This window comes from Malaclemys terrapin, chromosome 4 (genome assembly GCF_027887155.1).
Source record: "Malaclemys terrapin pileata isolate rMalTer1 chromosome 4, rMalTer1.hap1, whole genome shotgun sequence".
NCBI classification, from domain to species: Eukaryota; Metazoa; Chordata; order Testudines; family Emydidae; genus Malaclemys; species Malaclemys terrapin.
This window is the reverse complement of record NC_071508.1, coordinates 11,364,608-11,392,233: the sequence shown is the minus strand read 5'-3', so window position 1 is coordinate 11,392,233 and position 27,626 is coordinate 11,364,608. Positions and strand designations below refer to the sequence as shown.

At 46.9% G+C, this 27,626-nt stretch overlaps 1 protein-coding gene across 1 annotated transcript; it reads left to right on the top strand.

The window, feature by feature from the left end:
* The first annotated feature begins 382 nt into the window (after positions 1–382).
* C4H6orf132 (chromosome 4 C6orf132 homolog) lies at positions 383–27,615 on the top strand. Its single transcript, XM_054025773.1, has 5 exons — positions 383–666; positions 11,150–11,265; positions 20,570–20,645; positions 22,045–25,186; positions 26,230–27,615. Exons 1-5 carry the CDS (start codon positions 519–521, stop codon positions 26,333–26,335), a joined length of 3,588 nt encoding a protein of 1,195 aa, XP_053881748.1. The 5' UTR covers positions 383–518; the 3' UTR covers positions 26,336–27,615.
* The last annotated feature ends 11 nt before the right edge of the window (positions 27,616–27,626 follow it).

The window sequence follows — 27,626 nt, the reverse complement described above, 5'->3', positions numbered from 1 at the left end:
TTTCAGTGCCCCAGCCTTGTGTCTCCGTATTAGAAGAGACAGATAAAAGATGTGGTGAGCTGTGAAATAAAGTCACTAGTTGACTAACACTTTTTGCTGTTAGTTTGTCTCTGAAAAACAGGAGGGAGAATGAAAAGTGTCAATGTTTTTATCTTGACCAGAGAAGAGCAGATGAGCAGCTTTATGGATCGTCTGGTGGGTATCACAGTGTTTTGGAGAGATCCACGAAACATCCCTGCGCAGCAGGGACTAGAGATTGGCCGAGTTTAACAATGGCTCATTGTAGCAGGAAGGAAGGAATGTGACCAAGCCTGGAGCTGCTGCTGGGTGTGGCCAGGTAAGAGCAGCCAGCCTTCTACCTGCTCAGGTGTTTACCCTTAAAGCAGCCGAAAAGGTAGCTCTGCAGACCAACACCTGTTTTAGCTTCAGCTGGGTGGTGACAGGGCACACTGGAAATATGTCTTGCTAAAGGAAACATTGGAGACCTGAGCAGAGCACGGCAGGGGATTTGAGCAAAGATGAAGAAGAATCAGTCTGTGCAGGGGACGTTTAGCAAACTCTTTGGGAAGAAACATGCCAACAACACCAACAACACTTCCCTCTATGCCACAAATCCACCCTGGATCTTCACGCAAGAGGTCACTTCTGAGGGCAGAGGTGGTCCCGGTTAGTATCTTTCTTTATTTGGGCTTTCAGGAGAAAGGCAGTAAAGAAGTTGAATCAGCCTCTCAAAGTGCTACCTGGCCTGATTAGCCTCCTGCTTTGAATCCAAGCAGTGACTGGTTAGTTTAGATATGGGGGGGGGGGCAGCAATAGCCTTGTTGGGGAGCTCTGGTGTGGACAGTATGAATTCTGCTAGACAGAGCCCCATTAATCATTCATGCAGTTTGGGAAACTATGGGAGGTATTTGTTAGAACTGAGCAGATTAAAAGGAAACATGTTTGAACCTGTGATCCTCTGAATGAGCAGCAAGTGATAAACTCTGTAAAGTCAAGGAAAATAAAAAGGCTTCTAAACAAGTTTTAATAGCTAACAAAAACTGGGAAATCTGGCTTAATATGTGAGTTGATAAGGGATTCTCAGATCTCTGAAGAATGTGGTCTGTGACTTGCTTTGTTCTAGTCTTTGCTAACACATTTGACCTGCATTTCTTTTCTGGGTTTTAAATGAGCTTTTGGACATGTGTTTTGTAGGTAATTTGTTTTTGAGGAACTGTGGGGTGTCAGGTCTGTTTATCCTGTGGATTTTATTTGTATCTCGTTGTAGATTTAACACCCTGGAGGCTTAGGTGGGATAGTGCCAGATACATATTATTAGAGCTGAACCAAATTACAGGTAACAGAATGTGGATTGGATTGGATTTTTAGATTCCAATAAACGTTTGTAAATTCAGGGGTGGAAGTATTGTTTATTTAACTTTTATCAGTGTGTCAGCTACACAGCTAAAGATATACAGAGGAATTACAGCCAGACCTTAGGCTGGGGAAATTCAGATGAGGACAGTAGGCACTATTAAAAGTGTCATGAGACTTTATTCAAAAATGGTTCCCTTCTAATCATTGCTATAAATCCAAAGAGGGACTCAAGTATTTTTCCTGTGGTGGGTTTTTGTTTTAAAGTGGCAGTCCATTTGGTTAATTACAAAATCAGGCCTCAGCCCTGCGACTGTTTCCTTCCAAGTCAATGGGGTTCCCCGGAGGCACAAGGGACATTGTCGCAGAGGCTGAGAGCCATGACTTCTGGAAGCCTGTTCAAACAAAGAAGGGTTGCAGAATCAGGCCTTTAGTAGCTCTTGCATTGTAATACTTTATTTAGGATGTTTAGATACTAAATAGAGTTTTTCAAGCCAGCATGGTCAGACTTATCAGTGCATTTATCCCAGGCCTGCTATTGCCTCACCGCTAAGCAGTCTAGGTGCAGATTTAGTTGCATTTTGATTTTTGACAACAGTATGTTCTGCCCGATCAAAGCCCTGCCCTGTATCTTGCCTCTCTCTTGGAACGTTTCCTGCAGAGTTTTCATATGCTACAAGGTGCTTCACTGCTTATGCTAATCCCCACCCTAGTTTTGCATCAGATATATTGCAAAGTAAACAAAGGTTAAGCAACAAGAAAAGGGAGTAGGTTTTGCGTGTGACTGACTCAGAGATTCCTGAATTTAGTGCCTAATGCCATGCCCTCCCTCAGATAGGGTACACTAGCGTTACAGCCACAGCTACCATGCGTGATGCAACCACTGAAATTACAATACGTTACGAATTGTGAGTAGCCTCTGTCAAGTCCCGTAACTGATTCTCTGGTACAGTACAGTCTTTTTAGGAGAGCGTCCGTTCAAACGCAGGATACTCTTAAAACAAGGCAGTGTCACATTTGCAAATGTCTCCAGAAAACACTATCTATCCGAAGGTGCCCAAAGTACAATCCAAGGGCTAACTGTTTCCCAGGGAGTCTTAAAATATAGCTCATGCATTTACTTGGAGAGGAAGGTCAGAGGAGAATGCTGCTCAGCTATGACAGGAGGGATAGCTCAGTGGTTTGAGCATTGGCCTGCTAAAGCCAGGCTTGTGAGTTCAATCCTTGAGGGGACCACTTAGGAATCTGGGGCAAAATCAGTACTTGGTCCTGCTAGTGAAGGCAGGGGCTGGACTCAATGACCTTTCAGGGTCCCTTCCAGTTCTATGAGATGGGTATATCTCCATTCATTTGACTACAACTGTTATTGCTGGTGGTCTTTTAACAGGCAAATCCTATTTATCTGTCAAGGAAAATACAAGTACAAGCATTTCCCCTCCCCTCCTTTTTCATCAAAAGCATTCAGGCTCCTCTCTTAAAGATGCTTCAAAGCCTGCAAATTCTTAATAACCTTGGGGCAAAGTTTTGTGGTCTGTAATCCAGCCTCTGATTGGCTGCAGTTGGTGTCTTGCTCAATTTAAAGATCACGTGATTTTGGAGCCCCTTGACCATTCAGTCTCTCTACTAAATTACCATATATACTCGTTCATAAGCGAATATTTTTGGTAAAAAAGTGATGCATCAAAGAGCAGGGGTTGGCGAATAAATGGGTCTACACCAAAAGTTGATGATTTTAAACTCTATGGAATCATTGAATTGAATATCTAATACAGGGATCGGCAACCTTTGGCACACAGCCTGCCAGAGTAAGGTGTGCCACTTCCCGCAGTTCCCATTGGCTGGGAATGGCAAACCGTGGCCACAGGGAGCTGAGGGGCTCCATGCCTGCAGACGCTCCAAGTAAACAAAACATCCCGACCTGCCAGCGGCTTGCTCTGACGAGCCGGGAGCCAAAGTTTTCCAACCCCTGAAATATAGGGTCGGCTTATGAAAGGATCATACAGTTTTTTGCTATTTTTACCTATCCATTTTGGGGGAGGGGGGTCGCATAAACGAACGGGCCAACTGAACGAGTGTATACGGTACTTGAACTGCTTGAATCAAAAGCTCTGTGAAGCTGCATTAGATTTGAGTGAGAGTCACAACTAGAACCTTTTATAAAACTCAGTAAAAGGCTCCAATGTCACGCTCTTGGGCCTGAACACGGGCCTGTATGGGAAGTTCTGCTGTTTAAGGACTTCAAATGTGCGTGCGTTCCCTCCAATGGTCCTTGTTGCAGCTTGGAATAACACTGGAAATAAACAGCCATTTCGCACAGTGCGCTCTAGCCTGTGTACTGTTGCTGGGTGATATGGTGTGGTGGGTGGTGACGCTGCCACTCTTGAAGGCTGTTCTCTGGGAACAACTTTTTCCTCAACCCAGGAGCACTTCATCCAACTCTGAGCGTCAGCCTGAAAAGCGCATGCTGCTGGAGTCCATCAGACTGCTCTCAAGCCATCCCTGCTAACCTTGTGCCTGTGATGGACGCGGTTAGGGAAATGCAATCAGCCAAGCTGACTGAGTTTTTGTCTTATTAATCGGGATGGCGTTTGTGGCTGACTCACTGCACTCAGGCTTGCCCATGCAGGTGTTGAAACGAAGACTGATGTGGTGTTCTTGCCAGGTGTTCAGTCTCCTTTTTGTCCTTGGCCACCTGGTTGCCACAAGACATTCTCAGAAAGAGAGGAGAAGTGTATGTGTATGGATCCAAAATCCAAGCTCAGCAGAGATGCATTAATAACAGGGTTGGTCAGGAAATGATTTCCCCTCCTCCCCTCCCCCCCCCGCCTCCATTTACTAAATAAAATTGACAAATGTCATCTAAATTTTTGATGAAAATTAACTTTTTTTTTTCATGTGTTTCTCGTTTGTAAACCCAGAACTAGTAGATAGGTTCTTGCAAAACTGACACTCTCCTTGCTTCTGTTCCTCTCGAAAGATAGGTATGTTTTGCTTTCTCCCTTCTGCTTATATATACTTCTGAGGATTGCATTAATGATCCCAATTGCATGCAAATCACACTCCACAACAGAGACCTGAGAACACAAACAATCTGTTTTGCTGGCTCACATTTCCTCCAGCTAACCATCTGGGGCATGTCTCTGACTGTTAGCGTCAGGGACCTTTCAGCATGAGATTCTGTTGCTTCACGTCGATTGATTTAGTCATTCAGGAGGAAAACTAGGCTGGGAAGACATGACAGAGATGCAGAGAATGGGTGTCATTCCCACCTGTTGGCAGGGCTACAATGGCAACCAGCAATCCGAACAATCTCAGACACAAACTGGTTGGCAAGACAAATAAATAGGTGTCTCCTTTATAAAAAGAGATTCTTACTTGAATGAAAACCATAATGAGGTTTTCAAGCAAAAGATGCAACTTATCCCCTTCACTTGTTTGCATGGATCACACAATCCTAGTTTTCTAGCCATATAATCCACAGAAATTAAAGGAAACCATCAGATGGTTCTCCCATGCCTCAGATTTGAACCTTGGATTCCTCTGCACTGAGGTGTGAGCATCATGCTCCCAAATTAAAAACGCTATTTACATTATACTTTAATGAACTCCCTCCCATGGAAACCATTAACAAAATCCCATTGATTTCAATGGGTGTGGACTCTTTCATGTGGGAATTTATTCCATTTTTATCTCTAGGTGTATCTATTTTACATGCCTTTCCCCCCCCCCCTTTTTTTTTTTTTTTTTTTTTGAAACTCTCCTGCTTTGCTTTAATTCTTTTGGTAGCAAGTTATTCAGTAGCTATCCCCCTGGCAAAGGTGGGGTTTACACCTTTGGTGCCTCTGCCTTTTAATTCATGCTATTAATCAGCCACAGAGAACATCATTCAAGTAAATTATGGGCTCTATTTACTGTCGGAAAGAACAATCGGACGAGAGGTGTAGTCCAATGGTAAAAGCAGAGGACTGGGAATTCATCAGTTTTATTCCATCACCTTCAGAGGTCAGGGCCAAGTCATGTCAACTATCTGCCATGCACATGTGTAAAATGGGGATAATGATATTTAATTCAGAGGGTGTCTTTAGGCTTCATTATTTGTAAGGTACTTTGAAGACTCAACGTGTCTTTGTTAGTGTTATTGATCCTCCTTTGTGTTGCTATAATATGTAGTTGAAAGAAGCACTGGAACAACTGAGTTCTGAATTTGATGACGAGAGGAACAAGGATTTCGCAGGGACTAAAGAAGCATTTTGTTGAATAGCTATTTATGTCTGGGCGTGTGTTCTACCTGTTTTCATGATTTGACTAAGCCCCCTACAGTAAACAACTGAAATATGGCTTGGGCATGTTCCCACTTTATCCCCCTCGTGCAAAGTGATTCATTTAGAAGAAGAGAGATGCATGGAGGTGGATTAATAGTTTGACTGCCAAGTACTGCTTTGCTACAGCCATAAATCCCCTGTGTAAACTGGGAGTAAGTGGAAGCAGAATTTGGCTCTACATCTCTGAATGCCCAACAAGAGTCTCAGTAAATTCAATCTAGAGCTACTTGCATTGATTAGACACTTTTGGGCGGAGGTTTAATTTCACTCCTCGCCCTACCTAATCAATGACATTTGTGTCCGTATAACACACGGCGGACTCGTGTCTTCCGGTACGTCTAGACGTAAAAAATCCGCGGTAGCAGCAAGAAGTCTCCGAATCTGTCTCAGCTGACTCCAGCTCACAGAGCTCATGCTATAGCACTAAAAACTTGAGTGTCGATGTTCCAGCTCGGGCTTGGAAGCCCGGTGATGGGGGATGGGTGTTGGAACCTAACCTCCAGCTGGAGTGTGAACATCTACACTGCGATTTTTAACACTGTAGCATGATCCCTGTGAGCCCTAGTGTGCAGGCACGGGCTCTGAGACTCACTTCCATGGGTTTAGTGGGTGGTTTTTGTTTTTTTCAGTGTAGACATACCCTTAGTCACCCTTTTGGGGCTGGACCATGTAAAGAGTTTGTCAGCTATTGCTGACACCAACCTTATGGTTCAGCCAGGTTAGAAGGTCCAGGTTCAATCCCAACTGTTGACCTAACCAAAGGCATTATTATCTCTGAACATTCCCAAAGCCCCCTCCCGGCCTGGGCAGTAGGCTGCCAAGCCCAGGGAGCTGGGATACTGCTACTGAGCAACACTAAGGGCCCATTGTCCCTCTCTGCTGCACGACTAAACGATGGGGGTCTGTTGTAGAGCTACAGCAGCCTATAATACCAGCAGCAAAACCCACATGTTGGAGGCCACCGCCCTGCCTGTAGGGATAGGCAACTGTCCGGATGGGGACAGGCGCCAAGGGTAGTAGGTCAGGATTCAGCAGGGATTCTGTGGCAGAGGTAGAAAGAGAGGCCATCAGTTGATCTCGGTCACCCCCAAATCCATCTGGTTGCTAACCAGCAAGAGAGAAGACCGACACTGTCTATCAGCCATGCCCTGCAGTCTGTGTGCTCCTGCCAGCCACTGATCCAGCTATGAAACCAACAAAGCTACTTTACATAAGGAAGGGGCCTGAGGGACTGTCAGAGACAGTCTCCCTGCACAATCATCTGTTTTCTTCCAGTTGTATCTGAATCTTCTCCCTCCTTCCCAAAGGGTGAATCAGATGCCAGCTTTATAAGTCTGGTCCACCTGAGACAGACCTTTATTAATACTGAACAGCAGTAAAAATAACCCACTAAAGCAGACCCACATGCTGTAATAAATCTGTGTTCTTTAGGCTCAGATGCTCTCTTCTCGCCTGTTTTTATTAAGACTTTTTTCTTTTATTTCCTATGACAAGAGCTCATTTAATCTGCAGATATAACACCCTGTGACATAGAGCACTGAGCACATACCGGACACTGGAGATGGTGTCTTACTACTGAACACATAGGAAGCTCCACTGAGTTCGATGGGCCTATTCCATACAAACAGCTACTCGTGTGTTCGCAGGATGAGGGCCCTGGTCACTGTAAATGAATTGCAACTGGAGCTGGTTAGAAAAGCGCAAACAAAGTTTTGCAAACAATTTCGTTCTGGCTCTTCCTCCACATTGAATTTGTTGACATTTTCCATTTAGCTCTAATTATGGTGATTCTTTAGGCACCTTTCCACATGGTACCAGAAAGTTGATCCACACAGTAAACATAGCCCCTAAGCAAGTGGGGAACTAGTTCTATGTTCACCGGCTGACCAACAGACTGAAACCCCTGCTATTAAGGAACAGTCGGACAGAAGCTGACGTGCATCATGTCCTAAAGTACCTATAAAGAGGTTCCGATGGACCAGAGTGAGTAAGTATCAGAACCAAGGACCTTCCTTCTCTTGAGGATTCCCCAAACACCTGAAAGCGTATATAAGCCTGTTCTCATGGCATCTTCAACCCAAGAGATCCGGCTAAACATCAGACTTTGAGTTTTCTTATCCAAACAGATGGAGTTCTCCTAGTAATGGGAGGGAGATGACCTAGGATTCACCACACCATTTTGGGCATGTCTACACTACAAAATTAGGTCGATTTTATAGAAGTCGATCATTCATGTCTCCACTAAGTGCATTAGGTAGGCGGAGTGCGTCCTCAATACAGTGGCTAGCATCAACTCACGGAGTGGTGCACTGTGGGTAGATATCCCACAGTCCCTGCTGCCCATTGGAATTCTGGTTTAAGCTCCCAAAGCCTGATGGGGCAAAAACATTGTCGCAGGTGGTTTTGGGTACATGTTGTCAGTCTCACCTCCCTCCCTCCTTGAAAGCAACAGCAAACAATCATTTTGCGCCTTTTTTCCTGGGTTATCCATGCAGACGCCATAGCATAGATACATTTCTGAGAACAAAAGGGAGACTCTTTCACAGTGAATCAAGAAATTCACAGCAGACAGCACATGTGTTTTAGGTACAAGGTTGCATTTTGCCTTTTATATTGAGCGCCTGCCAGTATGGTGACACATCACCAACTAGGCAAATACAACTTAGATGGGGCTACTATAAGGGGGTGCATAACTGGCTGGATAACAGTACTCAGAGAGTAGTTATTAATGGTTCCCAATCCTGGTGGAAAGGTATAACAAGTGGGGTTCCGCAGGGGTCTGTTTTGGGACTGGCTCTGTTCAATATCTTCATCAACGACTTAGATATTGGCAGAGAAAGTATGCTTATTAAGTTTGCAGATGATTACAAAACTGGGAGGGATTGCAACTGCTTTGGAGGATAATTCAAAATGATCTGGACAAATTGGAGAAATAGTCTGAGGTAAACAGGATGAAGTTTAATAAAGACAAATGCAAAGTGCTCCACTTAGGAAGGAACAATCAGTTTCACACATACAGAATGGGAAGAGACTGTCTAGGAAGGAGTACGGCAGAAAGGGATCGAGGGGTTATAGTGGACCACAAGCTAAATATGAGTCAACAGTGTGATGCTGTTGCAAAAAAAGCAAACATGATTCTGGGATGTATTAACAGGTGTGTTGTGAGCAAGACACAAGAAATCATTCTTCCGCTCTACTCTACGCTGGTTAGGCCTCAACTGGAATATTGTGCCCAGTTCTGGGCACCGCATTTTAAGAAAGATGTGGAGAAATTGGAGAGGGTCCAGAGAAGAGCAACAAGAATGATTAAAGGTCTAGATAGTATGACCTGTGAAGGAAGGCTGAAAGAATTGGGTTTGTTTAGCTTGGAAAAGAGACGACTGAGAGGGGACATGATAGCAGTTTTCAGGTATCTAAAAGGGTGTCATAAGGAGGAGGGAGAAAACTTGTTCATCTTAGCCTCTAAGGATAGAACAAGAAGCAATGGGTTTAAACTTCAGCAAGGGAGGTTTAGGTTGGACATTAGGAAAAAGTTCCTACCTGTCAGGGTGATTAAACCCTGGAATAAACTGCCTAGGGAGGTTGTGGAATCTCCATCTCTGGAGATATTTAAGAGTAGGTTAGATAAATGTCTATCAGGGATGGTCTAGACAGTATTTGGTCCTGCCATGCGGGCAGGGGACTGGACTCGATGACCTCTCGAGGTCCCTTCCAGCCCTAGAATCTATGAATCTATGAATCATGCATGGCTGGGCAACAGAATTCGGTTTCCAGGCAGCCATGGTAAGCCAAAGGGTACGTGGGGTTGGCTTCTTCTGCATTCATAATATGTGGGAAGGTTTCAAACTGCAGCGCCCTCCTTTCCCATAGCAACCAATGCCGGTTGGGTTTGCCATTTAAAAGGAGGGGCTTGGGTTTTGGGGTGAGTGTGCAGCATACCCCTTCTCCCTCCCCCACCTCTACCGCCATTCCCCCGCCTGCGTGGCTATTCTCCGGGATGATCCCTTTTAGCCAAGCGCAAACAGCCCAGCGTGCCCGGGGTCTAATGTGTCCGGGATCACCAAACAGAGGGGATTACTGTTCCCTTACAAAACTTCCCCTATTTCAACCAGGTGACCATGAATAACATCACTCTCCTGTGGCTGACACAGAAACATAAAGACCGAATGTTGCATGAATGCGACCAAAACCCAGGACCATTCACTGCCATGCTTTGTGCTGATTCCAGACCTCTTGCTACTGGCTTTGCGTGTTAAAGTGTCCTACCATGGAGGACAAAATAAGGCAGCTCTCCCCAGAAACCTTCTGTAAAGGCTTTCAGAGTACTTCCAGGAGAGCTTCATGGGGATGTCCCTGGAGGATTCCTGGTCCATCCCCAGACACGTTAACAGACTTTTCCAGTAGCTATACTGGCCGCGAATGCATCCCATTTGTTCAGGGCAAATCAAACACTAAACACAATTGCTTTTAACCCTTGTAGTGTTGTTACAAATGTGCACTCACCAGAGGTGCCTTCTCCACCTTCAGCGTCTGAGAACAATATACCCTGGGAGGTTATTGGGTCCAGGGTGAGGAAAAGGTCCTGGCTGCCTGGGAGTACAGATTCTCCGCTTGTCTGCTGCGTATTCTCCTCCTCCTCCTCTTCCTCATCCATGTTGCGTGAGGCTGCCAACTTCCAGGTGTCCACAGAGAGTGTTGGGGTACTGATAGGGTCCCCCGCCGAGAATGACATGCAGCTGATCACAGAAGCAGCATGTCTGGGGTTCTGATCCAGAGCCACCGTTTGCCTCCTTTGTCTTTTGGTAGGCTTGCCTGAGCTCCTATTTTCATGCGGCACTGCTGTGTGTCCCTGGTATAGCCTCTGTCCACCTTGCCCTGTGCGATTTTTGGCATATATATATATCAGCATTTCTTCTGCTGGATCAGAGTTCTTCCTGCACAGATTCTTCTCTCCATACAGAAATCAGATCAAGTGTCTCCCATTCGCTCCATGCTGGAGCTTGTTTGCGATTCTGGGACTGCATGGTCACCTGTTCTGCTGAGCTCGCCACGCTGATCAAACAGGAAATGAAATTCAACAGTTCCCAGTGCTTTTCCTGTGTACTTGGCTAGTGCATTGGAGTTGAAAGTGCTGACCAGAGCGGTCACATTGGAGCACTCTGGGATAGCTCCCGGAGGCCAATACCATCAAATTGCACAGCGCTGCATCTACAATACCCCAAATTCAACCCAGGAAGGTCGATTTTAGCTCTACTCCCCTCATCGGGGAGAAGTACAGAAGTTGATTTTAAGAGCCCTTTAGGTTGGCAGAACGGGGTTGGTTGTGTAGACGCATTCATTATAAAATCGACCTAACGCGGCTAAATTTGACCTAATCTCGTAGTGTAGACCAGGCCTTCTTATATGACGGTGTTTGGTTTTAACAGCAGTTAGCTTTATTCTTGTCTCACAGGTTCTATTCTCCTTATTTTTAGGTGATGTTGTCGAATTGTATTATGAGGATAATCGCGTTACTACAGTGACTGATTCTGGAACAGCGACGCTTAAGCCTCGGCCAAGAGTCCGACCGTTACTGACCTTCATGCCCCTCGTGAGTATTTTCCAAATCCCTGATTACGTTCCTGAATCAGGGCCGCCCAGAGGATTCAGGGGGCCTGGAGCAAAGTGGGGGAGAGGACATAAAAAAAAGGCGCCACCCGCTGCGGCGCTCCAAGTCTGCGGCGGTGGCGGGTCCTTTACTTGCTCCGCGTCTTCGGCAGCACTGAAGGACCCGCCGCCGAAGACCCGGACCACCGCTGGGTGAGTGGCCAGGGCTCGCAGGGCCCCTTTGCCCCACTTGCCCCCCCGCTCTATGCGGCCCTGAAATGCAGGGGTCTCACTGCACCAGTGGTACAAGGTCAAAGGAGCTTGCTCTGCCACTCTAGCAAATGGTGTTTAGAACCAGCTGGATTGGTGTGGTGCCCGGTATATCTTTTGTCGTCTATATGCAGAAAGAAAATCAGATCGGAAGCAAAACCACTTTTTAATGATGATAGGTACAGGCAGGGACTGAAATCTGATCTGAGCCCATAGTTTATGATGGACATAGGCAAAATAGCCAAGTAGGAAACTGTGAGGTGAGGTAAGTTACATTGGTCATGAACTTGGTAAACTGCATTAGCATTTCTGATGTAAATACAAGGCTGAATGTGTTGGTAACAAATCAGAATCAGGTTGTGAGTACAAGTATCAGAGGGGGGGGCCGTGTTTGTCGCTTTTTACAGATCCAGACTGTGTCCTGTGGCATCTTATAGACTAACAGACATATTGGAGCATGAGCTTTCGTGGGTGAATACCCACTTTGTGCATGCATCTGACGAAGTGGGTATTCACCCACGAAAGCTTACGCTCCAATACCTCTGTTAGTCTATAAGGTGCCACAGGACTCTTTGTCATTGTGAGTACAGTATTCTGATTTCACTGCTACTGGTAATGCCCTCTCGTTAGCTCAGTTATGAGATCCTCATTAGTAAAGTGAGGTCATGAAGCAGAAGTGGGGAAAGGGAAATCGGCAAAGCTCTAAGCAGGGATGCTATAAATGAGCAAAACCCCCTTGAGCTGAATGGAACAATGGAGCAGTTGGTGTCCTGATGTGGTATAACAGGACTTTACACCCAATGATATTTATGGGTCAGTGTGTGGCTCCGTGCCTGCCAGCTCCAAAAGCAAATCCTCCTCCCACTGTGTGATAGGAGACCCCTACAGAATTCAGAGGGGTTAAACTATTGTAGAAATTACTTTAAAAACCTAGAGAATCAGACCCTTTTTGCAGGCTATTTTGAACGATCCTCTAGGCTGCTGTGAGTGGGACATAATTCTTTATTCAAGGGTTATCACTGTTCTGTTCTATTCTAGATAGGTTTTTATCTGAGTGCCTTCCAGTAGTGCATTAAGCAACGTGACTACACATCTGTCACATGTTGTTGTTTCTCTCATCTTTTCTCCAGGAGGAGGAGTGTGTGCAGTGGAGTGTCATGTTTTGGTAGACGTGTGGTGAATTTTGTTGTTGTTAAATAAATATACCCATTGTTATGTGTTTATATTAGAGAAGGCAGGTCAAAGGAATACATGTGGCACTTGGAGAAGGTTTGTGATGGTCCTGAGTTCATTCCAGAGCCTCAGACTATGCCCAGGACAGGATGCAGACAAAACTCCTGTCCTGATTAAAAAAATTGAGTCCTGTATTAGAATCGGCCCAAATTCAGCAAATGCCACTTGGGGGTTCTTCATCAGCTCCTTCCCTCCTCCCCTGTATAACGCAGGTTGCATTAAGATGGTGGTCATGATTCTGGCCATCCTCGCTCTTAAGGTGAGCATGTAACTAACAGAGCTGAGAGGGAGGAAAGACTGGTATGTCTACGTCAGGTTGAATTAACCCCATGAAAATAGCTTCTTTATTTGTTTCATTCCCTGTGTACCAAACCACATACATGCTCAGCTCTGCCACAGCTGCTTAACATCAAAGTCAGGGAGTGCACCAAAAACAAAGGGCAGCTGCTGCTCTATGCCTGTGACTTGGAGCTCTTCCATGATGGGTGAGGCTGAGAGCTTTTCCCTGGGATCTCTTGGGCTTTTGCTCTCAGTGCATCAGTTTCGCTTGTTTGCACTGTCAGACAGTTCTCCCATATCTTTACGTAACCTCTAGACAGATCCTTCTATAGAAACTCCTTGGGACAGGGACTCTCTCAGACAGGATTATCAGCACTTAAATAGCAACTGGATGCTAACATTGAAGTTAGGAGGTACAGTTAGCAGGGCTAGATATGGGGATCCCCTAAAAATCTCCAGAAGAGTCTCTCTATCTCCAGAATCAGAAGGAGAGAGTACTCCTTGCAAATTCAGTAAAATCTCCCCATTTGCTATGAGAATTGGGTATATTTTTCCTCACATGATGATCCTTCCCAAGGGTCAAGTCCCATAAGGAGTGTGGAATAGGGCACAACTGCCTAGGTGTATTACGGAGACAGGGTAGCTGAACTGCATGTAATATACCAGACATGGGATACTGTCCTTACCAGATACTGGTCTGGTCATGCAAATCCTGCATTCTTAGCCCTGAAGAGCTGACATAGCTAAGAGAGAATGAGCCAGATTCTGTTGCTTCTTGTGCCTCATCAGCATAGCTACATTTACAACATTTCAGTCAGTTATTACACCTGTGCACTGCAGCGACTAGGTTGCATAAATATTAATGGAGTTTTACAGGTGTTGTTATGGGTATTAGGAGACAATAGAATTGCAGAGGTGTCATTAAAGGAACAATTAGGAGGCTGTGGGATTACACAGGTATTGTTGAAGGAATAATAAGGAAGCAATGGAGCTGCACAGGTGTCACTGAAGGCATGACTTACCTGCCGAACGTTTCTTAAAGCTTTTTGCAATAGACAGAGAGAACCCTGCTTGATTGGGAGAGCACAGACTGAGTTTTCAGGGCTGGCTTTTAGCTGAAAAACTTTTTAGAACTTGTATCTTGTATGGAATCAAAGAGAAGGAACAAGCATGGGAACCCCGTGCGGTCAATTTTCCAGGGGAGATCCATGCTTGTGGTACAGCCGGCCTTCTGCCTCTGCTTGAAATGGGCTACTAGGGGAAGAGAAGCAGGGCAGGGGGAATGAATAGGTCTCTGCAGCACAAATGTCTTTTGGAATAAACATGCAGCACCATCCCCTTACTCAGCCTCAACAATGCAACTTTCTCACCTCCCCATGGTGTGTTATTTGGCTACAGGAGGGGAGCTGTCAGACTCCAAGCTTACATAGTCCCTCATCCTCCAACAAGTGTCATGGTATTGCTGCCTTTTCCCCCCCTCCCCCCGCCCCCCGATGCTTCCTAGCTTCTCTGCACTCTCAGAATTCCCTTTTTAAAAATAAATGGAGAAACCAAAGGAATGAGTCACTGAGAAGGCTAAAAAGAAGGGCAGCCCAGCTGTGCCTTTGCAGGCAGTGAGAACCTGCCCTATAAGCTCCTCAAGTAGTGTCTCTCCCTCCCTGCTTTGCTTTGCTGCCCTGTCACTCGGCCTGTCTGGCATCAGAGAGAAATGAGAGCTTTCCCGCCTACTGAATGTCGGCTGCACTTCCCTGCATCCCACACATACACAGCAGAACAGTGTAGAGGTACTTCTGGCCCAAGTGTTTCTATAGCAGGGAGGCCTGGTGGAACGTATGCTTACACAGTGTCACATGACCCCTGCGGGAGGGGTGGGGGGAGAAGGGGAATGGGGATTCTTAACACTGGCAAATGACGTTCTCCTCCAAAAAATGGGGGTTTAGTGACTGAAATTTTTGCAGAAAAACTTCATTTTTGTCTTCTTTTTTTGGCATTGCAGGGGAAATGTCTCACTCTTCAATTTTTTTTTCCAATTGGGGCACCGGGGGGAGAGTAGGGGGTTTTCCCACTAAGGTAGAAGTAAATTGTTTTGAAATTTTTAATAGAAAAAATTTGAATTAAATGAAAAATGTAATTTAAACATGTTTTTTTTCTTTGCATAATAACCTTGCCTTTTTTCACCCAGCTCTAGCTGTGATGTGAAATGAATGGAGCGGAGACCCACTCTCCTGCTCCTGTAGCCTTGCTGTAACACACAACACATAAGCAATTTATTAATCTACAACCCCTTCTTTTCACACAGCAACTGACATTCTGCATTGCCAGGGCTTTGCTAGGCTGACGTAGATGCGATCGTGAGTCAATATTGAAAGTGGCTTAGGGTTTGTGTACACCCTGCCTTGGAATTGTGCCCAGACCTCTTCAACATTCCTCTCTGTATGACAATTTTTCCCTTGCAAGACTAACTTCCTTCCCGCATGAACCCTTATAGCATTCAGCAGTGGCCTTGCTACCAAGGGCGATGTTTTCCAGTAGGCACTTTAATGAGAGGGTACTTGCAACTCATGTACTCTTGGGAGCAGTGGCTCTTTCTTCAGTGATCAACAGCCTGCACCTCGCACAACTTCCTCCATTCTCATTGCCAGTGCAAGGTGCTGCCTTGACAGCCCGGAGATCAAAGCACACTAGCTAAAACCACCAAGCAGGGGCAGCAGCGGAAGGGGCAGGAAAAGCTTTCCTGATCTGCCTCACCCCTTACTTGGAGGAGCCACCAAGAGGGATTAGGAGGGAGCTCAGTCAGCCCTCGGCCTCTCTGAGATTAGTCCCCGTTTGTGGCAGTGGTTGGGTCATCTTTTGCTACAGACTCTTGCCTCTGGGAACCACAATGAGACGCACCAAAGTCATTCCAAATGAAGGACGTGTAGGTCCTCGTGATAGGAGATCGTGGAACCGGGCAAAGGACAGTCAGGCAGGGCTCTCTCATCAGCATTTGAAGGGTGAGAGAAGCTTCCTTGGAGAGGGACGGCCTAATTCTGTCCCACATTCATGAAGGAGCGCCTTTGCATGCCAGTGAATGCTCATCCCAAGCAGGGCGCTCAGTGCACAGAAAACCTCCTCAAACCTGAAATGCTGGTTCTAAGCGAACCACTCAGGAGAGTAGAAGCACCTCACCATGAGTCAGAGGGAGGCTGAGTAAAGCTAGTCACATGCCTAGCAAATACATGCAGTTGCTATGGCCAGCATTGTCAAGAGAGGCCACTGACTTGGGCTTCCTCCATTTTTGGAAGACAAACATGTGACATTGTGGGGGCTAATAAGAGGTGCGGAGCAACCACAACTCCAAAAGAATTCCCTGGGAGCAGCAGGTGCTCAGACAGAACCCTTAAACATCTCATTTTGACAGCTCAAAAAATTGGACACACACAGTTATTGGACACTTGAAAATATAGGCCTTCCTCTTGTTCGTTTCTGTAGGGGTGTGTCCCTGTAATCCAGTGTGTGACACATGCACTTCTCCGAATGCAGGGGCAAATGAATGCTTAGAAATCACTCTATTTCCTTGTTAACAAGCTACTGTGTGTATTGCGCTCCTGAGATTCAAGAATTGCTGGTTTTCTATTTGTCGCCTCCCTTATGCTTTCATGGCTGTACCAGAGAAGGCCACGCGAGCTTGTATGAAATGCCTTTAGACAGCTCTTTGTTTGGCTTTTGCTGGCAAAGTTGCAGACCTCAAGGAAATCCTATTGAAGTCATGGCCTGACATCTTCCGCTGGAGAGGTGCCGCTGGGCAAGGGCAAAGGGGGAGAAATCCTGAAATGCTTCCTTCTCCCCTCTGTTCTCCTTTGCCCTTCGACAAAAGCTAAGGTTTCTTGCCCAAAATGTTCCCTCCCATTATCTTGGGTATCTCCAGGAACCACAGAATGTCCTGCATGGGAACAGCCAGAAGTCCATCTAGCCTGGCAGTCGGCCTCTGACAGACGTTGATACCTGATGCCTTAAAAGTAGCCAACCTGTTCACCACTGTTAATGTGCCTGGTCAATTGAATATTGACATACATTTTGGGGCTGAGGCGGATGGTCTCCTGACTGTGTCATGATCAGTTTAGGGCAGGCGCTGAAGGCTGTGACTGGGACTCCGTAAAGCACACAGCGAGGGAACATCTGCATTGTCCATTTTGTCAAGAATTGACAGGAAACTCTGGGTGAGCGTGGGGGTGGGTTTAATATTCTTCTCTCTGGGAGATCCTCTCGGGTTTCTCTGCCACTTCTGATCACTGCTTCTTCTGGAGCCCAGCCACGCTGCTCCCAACACAGTCTAAAAGGGAGTGTTTTAACAAGTCAGCCGTTCCTTCCTATCCTACCTGCTGCTGCTGAGTGTGATCTCTCTGGGACATAAAATTCAACCCCTGAGTGAGACCGCTTAATAGCACTCTGGTGAGTTGGCAATATTATAGTCCTCAATGGACCCCCTTTCCTGGCAGCATTAATGTAAATAGCAGCCAGCCTGGCATTCATGAATCCAGGCCAAGGCAGTTTTTGCAAAAACCCCATCCTTGATACATATCAGCAACACTCCGAGTGGGTGGGGTTGAGAATCCTAAGCATTCAAGTGTCTGAAGGTGTGTGTGAAATTGCAGGACAATGGTCACGTTTCAGCCAGCAATGTTCTGGATCTATGTACAATCCAGGAAGGAAGCTATTTTTAGTAACATGTATTGGCTGTATAATTATCAGGTGGTGCGGAAAACACAACCCAAACAATTGCAGTGTTTCTTTTTGACTCTAATAGGGTATGTGGTTCTTAGAACAATTTTTTTTGGTGGCTCAGGGTGTGGCCACTAACCCTTGCTGGTGGCCGCTCTGACAATTTTTCCAAGCCCAAACCCCGCCGCACTGGGCTCAAAGCCCAGGGGCTGAACCCTGAAGCCTGCTGAGCGCACACACACTGGGCCCGATATGTCTGCGAAGGTGCTGCCCGGAGCCCCCAAGAGGCTGCGTGGTGCAAGGCGCTGATTTCCCCCTAGCCCCCCAACTGGTGGTGCCAACATGGCAGCCAGGAGCAACAGCTGGACGCTACTGGGAGGGGTCGCTGCTTTGCCACCGTGCCCCAGCCCCATCTCAGCCCAAGAGACTGTTGTGGTTGCAGAAAAATCCCCTGATGGCTGCATGCAGCCACAGTGGCTGCAGTGAGAAATGCAAACCCTCATGCTGCAGGGCACAAGCCAACCTCTAACTATTGGGGGTCAGGAGGAAGCGTTCCCCATGGGCAGGTTATTCCATAACTGCCTACCACGGGGTTCCTCTGAAGCAGCTGGTGCTGGCCGCTGTCAGAGACAACAGACTGGGCTAGATGTGCCACTGCTCTGGAAATTCCTGTGTCCCTAAATTATCCCACACTGCTTTCTTTTTACACCCAGTGCCTTTACAGCCAAGACTCTCAACGTGTTTATGATGGTGGAGTAGATTATGTGTTAAACTGAAACTTTGGCCAGTGCGACCTTGGAACCCTACTGCAATCTCTTGCAAAAGTAACAATATTGCCCAAAGAAAGGCAAAGGGCACTGGCTACAGCATTATCCAGGGGTTTGTATAGGGGACGCAGCCACGCTGTGCAATGGTGGAGACTGCTCTTAGGGCAAAATTCTCTTTGCACAAAAGACTGTAAAGAGCTGCCTAGAAGAAGCCGTTGGCAGTGCACAACCCCACATTTTATGGGTCCTACAAAACCCAGGAACTGTGCTATCTGTTCTTGAGCTCTAGCTGCTGGCTCTTTATCTGTTAACAATGTATGTTTGCTATCGATAAAGAGCACTCCTGTTACAGGAACCATCTGACTGGTATAAATTTCTCTGTACAGGATGGCCCAATTCAGCCTTATCCAGCACTTTGTGCAGTCACAGCAAAGTGGGTGTCTAACACCACTCTTCTGATTTGGTAGCACTTTGCACAAGGTGTAGGTGACTGCACACGGTGCCAGGCGAAGAAGGAATTGAGCCTGGAATGTCTATAATGAAGTCTCGAGAAGGTGCAGCCGAGGCTCAAAACTGCTGAGTAAAGCGTTGGTCCAGGAATTACAGAGTTCCAGTCCTGACAGGGCTTGGTCTGTAATTTTAATGCATTAGTGTATGTTTAGCGAGCAGCAAAAACTTTAAACGCTTTTGCTGAATGATCGTCACATTGAGTCACTGGAGGGGCAGGTTGGGCAGTTTGTGTTTGGGAGGCACAGGAGGCCCTTGTTCAGCATTTCAGCCTAGTTGAAAGTGCCATGAATGAGGCCGCTTCTCGAAAAAATGGCATGAACTGGAGCTGAATAAAATTTTTGCACCCAAATGACCTGAAATGGCCCTGGCTTCAGATAGCTCCACAAGACTGAAGCTCAGCAGGGTCACCAAGATTTGGGCATATGGGCCAGTTCCTGTTTTGCTTGCGCATCAAAATGCTTCCGAATTTGCAGTGCGGATGCAAAAAGAGTCGACTCAGCAATTTCAGCTGGGTTTCGCGGTGAGTCCTCGGTGCTAACTAGGGAGAGGAATGCAAACTCATGAGGGTCGCGAGGTGGAGGGCAGTGTCAGTGGCACTTAACTTGTTAGGCTGTGCTGAATGCCACAGCCCCTCCACAGAATTCATGCCATTTCTTCAGTGAGTTAGTGTCCTCTGCGCGTGAACTTTGGTGAGCAACTGCCAATGCTTGGTGGAGACTATCTTCACCCCTGCCCTGCCCTGTCCAGTAGAGATGGAATAAGGCAATCTGGAGTGCCAAGTCCATTCCCAACAGGGGTGCTTCCCAAGGCCACCATGCCAGCAGCGGGTGCACCAATGGTGGTAGCTCTCTGGCAATAGCTGGTGTTCCTTCCCCGGTGGGAGGTTGTCTGCACATGCAGGCAGACAAGTCTGCACTGGTTACAGTCAAGTCATGTTTTCAAGCTTTTCTTCACAACCAGGAGGCCTATGAACATATATACATGAAAGTTGAGATTCAGATGACCTAACATGGGTAAAACTCATGCCCAGCACTTTATACACATGGTATTTGAGGTGTTTTTATTATTTATTATTTATTTGTATTGTTGTTGAGCCTTGGAGCCCCAGTCATAGACTCATAGACTTTAAGGTCAGAAGGGACCATCATGATCATCTAGTCTGACCTCCTGCATGATGCAGGCCACAAAACCGTCCCAACCCTTTCCCTTGACTCTGCTGTTGAAGTCCCCAAATCCTGTGGTTTAGAGACTTCAATTAGCAGAGAATCCTCCAGCTAGCGATCCCTGCCCCATGCTGCGGAGGAAGGCGAAAAACCTCCAGGGCCTCTGCCAATCTACCCTGGGGGAAAATTCCTTCCCGACCCCAAATATGGCGATCAGTAGAACCCCGAGCACGTAGGCAAGATTCTCCAGCCAGACCCTCATTAGCCATTATACTACTTACCAGCGATGGCGCGGTGAATGGCATGAATCAGGACCCCTTTGTTCTAAGTGTTGTGTATATACAGTTGTGAGTTTTCTTACCATCCACTTATTAAACCCTTTCAGAACACCCAGGAGACACATGGAGTGGCTGTGCCAACCCCTTCTGTGCCGGAGGGCTTTGAAGAAAAAGCATCTCTAGGTAAGGTGTCCTCTCTGCTGAGGTATTCAAAGTCTTTAAAATGGCTTTAATGCACAGATCTGCTTATGTTGCCATCACCGTTCCTTAATCATGCAACTAGTTTGGCTGAAGACAATATACCAAGGCGTCAGGATCTGGCCTCCTGTGTTTCCACACGAACTGAATAAGCTTTCAGTTGCTGGCTGACTTGAGGAGGATTCCAAGTGTCTTTAGGGAAAAGGACTGAAACACAGTTACGAGATGCTGTCATCAGATGAAGCCAACACCTGCAAAGCACGTTGGGTTAGTTTTTTCTGTGATGCAACCATGGCAACTATCAAGAGTTTTTTAAACATATATAAAGTTATTCCATTGTTGACATGGAAATTTGGTTGCTTAATTTGTTCCCTTATTCAGTAGGAAGCATAGGAGGTAACTAAATTTTGTCTTGACTCTAGATAGTGACTGTGATAATAAGAAGTCAGGAGACTGAATATGCTTTTCTGCCAAGTATTACATAATGTCTTGGGAGTCCTGAAACAATCTCATTCTAGTTGTTTCCTTTGTGGACCCAGTTTATCTGGTTTCATATATTTTATATGCAAATCAGTGCATCAGAAAAGATAGAGACACACCGAGGGAGAGTACAATACAATACAAAATAAGTTAGTAGCAATCGCTAACTTAAAACTCGTGAACCCCAATCAAAATTCCATAAGTTATGGAAGTATCTGATAGAAGTCTACACTGTCTTTTCTTTTTTTTTTTTATTAGTTCCTCCCTAATTTTCATGACCAAACGAGCACAAAATACATTGCAGGATCTCCCAGTGCAGAAAGAAGCCAAGAGACCTTCTCTTGTCTATTAACCTCAACTTGTTTTTAAGAAAAGGCTCAATCCATTTTTTTCTTAGTGGTGAGATATAACTCTTATGTTAGAATAATTATGAACTAGGCTCTTCAGATGACTCATTCCACCTGGGCTGAAAGCTTTACAGGTATTATCCAGGCCACCTAAGGAGGTGCCTTCAACTGCCAGTGAAGTCAACAGGAGTTGAGGGTGCTGCACACCCTCAAGATTAAAGACCTAGAGATTAGTATATTTCATCTACTCCATAGAGAGCCTAGTACAAGCTATACCTGCTTCATTAGGGTCTGCCCCTGGGATTTTAGTTGCAAAATCAGGCCCTTATTCTGAGCATCTCCTAAAGATGTATTGAACGCAAGCGCGCTATTAAGGAATGAGTTGCAATGGATGTGTTGCTGCTAAAATCATTTTTAATCAGGTTGTTTTAAATGAAATGCTTCCAGCTGGTTGTGTGACACTTGGCTCTTCTTAGAAGGACAGTTTTGCTGGAGATGTTCTCTGTATGGACCTTGCCAATGTGCAATGTGTTTAATACCAATGTTCTTTCCCATAGGCCTTAGGCCCCAAATCAATGGAAACTACAGACTGTACAATTCAGTTGGAGACCTGCGGCCAAAGGCTTTCGAGAGGGACTATCTGGACAATGATATTCCTCCACCGCCTCCGATGGCCCCACCCCCGCCTCCACCCTCCATGGCACCCCCACCCCCACCAATGGAAATACCACTACCTCCACCATGCACGGCACCTCCACCTCCACCGCCGCTGCCGCCACCACTACCTCCAACGGCAGCATCTCCGCAATCCATGGTTCCGCCTCTGCTTTCGTCTTCAACCGTATCTTCTCCCAGCCCGCTGTCCCCTCCGGATTTCATTCCTCCAGCACCTCCACTCGCTTTTGTGGTGCCCCCAGCGCCGCCTCTGCCCCCTCCAGCGCCTCCCACACTTCATACTCCTATGTTGAACGGCGTCTCCAAGTGGAAATCAGAAACGGTTCTGAACATGAGGCAGACAGACGCCAGGGAAAATGCCAGCGTCTCCTCTCTCGCTGTCACCACTCCACCAGCCTCTCACCAGAAGTCCACCCCAGAACCTCACCTAACTTTCCCCAGATCATTAAAAGTACCTCCCGCTGCCCCGGTGAGAAGTTCATCCATTTCCATGGAAGAAAAAGATTCCGGTGAGGAAGATGGGCCTATTTCCAGACAGCCTCACACCCGCCCTCCCCTTCCGCCGAGCTTTACCATAAGACCTGCAGCAAAGGTGCACTTAGCTGGAGAAGCTGAGCAGAAATCTACCTTGGATAGGCAGATGGTAACAAAGCCCGTCAGACAAATCACAGAACCCGCGAGCCCAAGACCAGGGTCAGACTCTGGCAAAGGGACTAATTTTAATAGCTATCGATCCTCATTGTCAGAGGCAGCAAAGGTCCCGCTGGAGAAAGCTGAAAAGGACTTAGGTCCAAAATCTGAGCTTCCTACTGCAGAGGAGGAACTGGACGTGCCCTCCCCAGACTACATATCATCTGATGATGACTGGAAGGAACCCAGTAATCTAAATAGGCTGAAGCAAGAACTGTCAGTTCTGCTGTCCTCTTCTTCGAAAAGGGAGGAGAGACAGCTGGATAAACCCATAACTGCCAGACCTACCAATAGTATTACTGACCATGCTAGCAATGATAGGTTTAGCTCTGTTGGGTCAAAACAAGCTAAACCTACTTTGAAGGACCCACAGTTACCAGCAGGGGGGGGAAGTGAGAGGAAAGAGAAGATACCTACTAATTCACTCACTGCAAAAGAGAACTCCTCCTCTGTTTTCTCTGCTCCAGTCAATAAACCCACCAACACACAAGCAAACAGTGTTATGAAATTCAGGAACGAGCTGGAAGCACTACTCTCCCCAACAAAGGAAGGTCAACCACCAATAGGACTTACAAATCACAGACAAAGTCCAGGTACAAACAGAGTTACCCTGAATTCTGGTAGCAGCCAGACAAATTCTGGTGACTCCAGGCTGCCAAAACCTGTTGCCAATCAGCTCCCACCCACAGCAGCTTCAGTGGAAGTTGAGAAGACACAGGAGGATCGTAAGACTCCCAGTGCCCTCACCAGTAATAAAACTTTGGAGAACTTAAACCCTGTTCCAGGATACCCGCCATCTGAAAATGTTCGGAAGTCTCCAGACCCACCTCAGAAACCAAAGGACCAACTCTTTGTTCTAGCCTCCTCTTCACCCTCTTCTATAGAGGCTACCTCTCCCACACAAACCTCTGGGCCATACACAGACTTTTCTCTCGTCCAATACAAGACCCATCGGGCCAAGACCAGCTCCACAGACAGTCTATCCTCTCTGACCCCCTCCCAAACTGTGGAGGAGGGGCCAGTCAGTACAAACAAACATGATGCAGAAAGAGGCACAATCCTGTGCTCTGCTGAGAAGCCACGGGTGCCTTCACAGCCAATCTCTTCCTCCATGAATGCAGACCAGGAGGATGACGATGCCTTGATCCACCCAGTCACAGGAGAAAAGGTGGAGAAAGGCTCTCCAATGGCTCTCCTCCTGGCTGCAAAACAGCGGGCCCAAAGAGGCAGGCAATCTGCCTCCCGCCAGAACAGTTATTTGTCCAAAAAGCCCCCCGTTAAGCTATCCGAGAAACTCAGCAGCGGCAGCAGCAGCCAGTCAGAAACTGGCTCGACCAACTTCTACTACAGTGAGTCCAAGCCCTACTCCTTTGTGGTGGTACCAAAGTCCCCGCCGAAGGAGTCACCTGCCCTTTTGGAGGGAAAGCAGCATGACAGGATGGTCACACCTGAAGGCAAGGCACTGGGCTTCTCGGAACCAGGACAGAGAGCCTACAAACCACTGTCGTTCTCCAGCACTTCTGAGCAAAGCCAGAGCATGCAGAAAACTAGCGCTGGGGAGTCCCAGCGCCTTTCCAAGCCAGACAGGTTTGGTGCCTCCAGTTTAGTTCAAGGCCTCTTGGAGTCCAGACACTTGAGACCACAGGACCTGCCCCCCAAACCTGACCTTCCCCTGTACGCTGTCTCTTCGCCTCCTAGCTCCTTGCCCAAGGAGGAGGAAGAAAATGAAGAGAAGCTTGACTTCGAGATCATCCCACCACCTCCAGAGTTCAGCAATGACGCCAACAGGGTCGAGGAAGCTTCTTCAAACGTGTCAGAGAGCCGCAGAGACCGCAGTTTCCCAGATTACAGCCAACCCTGGGAAAGGCAGCAGAATATCCGACGTCCAAGCTACGGCTATGGCAACAGTTACGTCCTGCCCTCCAAAATGGCCCCAGACAGCGGTACGAGGAATAGCGGCTTCAGTCAACATTACCCAGGTGGCAGTTACTCCCCTGGCCCTCCTGTCTACAGCGCAGACAGCCGCCCGCTGATCAAGAAGCGCCTGTACGTGTCTGAACCCGATCGGTCCTACACGAGAACATCCACATCCTCCAGGAACGTTAGCACACCCGTGACCTATGGCCACAACATGGTGGGGTATGGCTCCCAGGCTGCAGAGGGGATGCGCCGGGTCAGCTCCACCCACAGGAGTGCCCCCAGCAGCACACAGGGCAGGCGGATGTCACTGGAGCCCCCTGGGAAAACCATGTCTTGTAGCAACACCATGAACAACGCCAAGTATAAAGGGCAGAATGGGGACTATTCTGCCGCCAATGCAGCAACAACCAGCAGGTATGTTCCACTTATTGCGAGGACAGGTGGGCTGATGCTGGAACCCCTTGGAATGGGGGGCTGGAGGGGTGTCCGATTTGAATCCCCAGGTCTGAACCCATACCTGTGGTTCTCATCCTGGGTCACATCCAAGAGAGGAAGAGGCTTCTCCCCCAGTACTGGCTCAGGTGCAACTGACGTCTTTTTGAGAACATCTTTGGTGCTCTCTCTAACTCAAACCCAAGACCTGATTCTTCCTTCCACCTCAGTCCTAGGCCTGACTTTCAGTTGGTTTTCCCTCTGACTCAGGCACTGTCTGGTTCCATGCACAGCCATCTCTAATGATAACTTGTTCTGGAGGGTGTGGAGGGTTTGCTTAAGGGGAAAATATCCCCAAATTAAAGCAGTCTCTTTGAAGGGCAGGCCAGGCAGGGAACAGGACCATGTCTTGCTCCACGTTTGCACTATGCCTACTAGTAACAGGGTCTCAATCATGATTGGGGCATCTGGGCGGCGCCGCAATACAGATACAAGCCAGAAAGAGCACTATGAACAAGCCTTATCCTCGCTTCTTCCCGGAATCCTGAGACCCTTCTGCTGGCAAAGCAGGGAGAGGTGTGTCCCCTCCATGTGACATATTCTTCCCAAGGAGCGTGCTCCTGAATCGGTTTTAATTAGAGCGTGTTTTGAAGCAGATTTAAAATATGAGCAGAGGGATTCCTTTGCCTGGGGCGCTGTAGGTACGTCTTCTTTGATAAAAGAATGGTGCACATTTAAAGGCACAGTGTGCCCACTGGTACGGGCCATGCAGATGGCAGAGTAGTTTGGCTCGGGCAATTCCAGCCATATCTGTCCCTGCATGCGTGTCTTCAGAGTTGGGCTGTTGGATACTATGGCAACAGGCACTGGAGAGAACTACAGCTTGCTCTCCCTGGGTGCAGGATAAAATATAACTACAGGAACACAGTTATGCTTGCCCCTACCCCTCTTGGATGCCTTGCTGCTTTGTTTTATAAATGGCTTCCATGGCTTTTGATGACTTCCTCCTTTGTTTCCTCCTTCAGGCCTACCCAGGGCAACCCACAGTACAGTTCTCCTGTGAACACCTTCACTGTCAGGCCTGGGACACGGCAGCCGATTTCCTACACGTACCAAGGTAGCCATCGATAAGTTGGTTCAGGAGGCTGCTTTGCGGTCTCCAGTTACATAATCCCCACAAGCCTGTTCCAACGTGGTGTGACGCAGGATGGACCTTGACGTGTCATTAATGATGAAGTCTATCCAGGAGTGGTTCTGTAGGAGCATAAGGGTCTGCTATGGCTCCCAGAGTATCCTGTAAATGCACTGCATGCAAATTATTGGTGGCGAGGGTGAGACTAAAACCCTTCTCAAAAAAAACAGATATGGAGAGTCGTTACTGGAGAGGCCCAGTTGCTGCACTGTTGTCTTGGGGGAATGCCTTCTCTCTCCCCCACAGGAACATTAGGTAAATGCTCTAGCCTATTAGGACTTTTAAAATGTAAAAGAAAGAACATGCCGTTTAAAAGCACGTGATACAAAATTACTCGTTAGTGATTTTCTTTGGTTAAATTCAGTTTTAAACCTACTTTAAATGCAATTTATTTGGAAGGGGGGAAAAACTCCACTGGGAACCTGCATGACAAGGGGAAGGTGTCTGAATCCAAATATGCTAAAAACGGGATGTAGAAATAGGGAGTTTTAACAGAACAGTGAGAGATGTGATCAGAGCAGAGAATGGAGGATCTGGAACTCCTTGAAGCTAATCCTAGCTCTGTCACAGACTCACTCATTAGCCTTGGGCAAGCCAATTAGCTGCATGTTTTCAAAAGTGGCTTTTGATTTTTGAGGGCCTGTCTTGACCCCTGAGGTCCATGGGAGCTGTAGGTGCTTCAGCATCTCTGGAAAAAATCACCTTTGTGCTCTCTCACTGAGCAGCCAGAAATGGAGGTGTGCACGTTTAAAAGCCACTGCTGAAAATTTAGGCCTTAATGTCTTGTCTTCATTTAGCTCTTTTATAAATGGTGCTAATGCTAATGACCCCCTGCCTCAGAGGAGTGCTGAGAAGATTAACTGGTTCAGGTTTGTGAAGTGCTTTGGAGATGGAAGACACTAAGTGATAATTGTCCTTAAATTCTGTCCATACTAATGGACATCACTGTGACTTACAAACTGTGTAGAGTTTTACAGTTCTCTTGTCCCTCAGAAGACTGCCCCTTTAAATGCCCCATTCCAAACAGTTAAGCAACTTGTTTCCTATACATTCATGTCTCCTAAAGGATGTGGTTTTAGTTTTAGCCTACTTTGGGGTCAGCTAATTTTTAATATAGTCCTTAAGTAGCTGACACACTGTCTTTTGTAGTGTGCCATTAGTAAAATATTAGTGGTTTATAGCATTGTCTGTTTTTATCTATTTCTGTAAATGTATTATGGATGCAAGGAT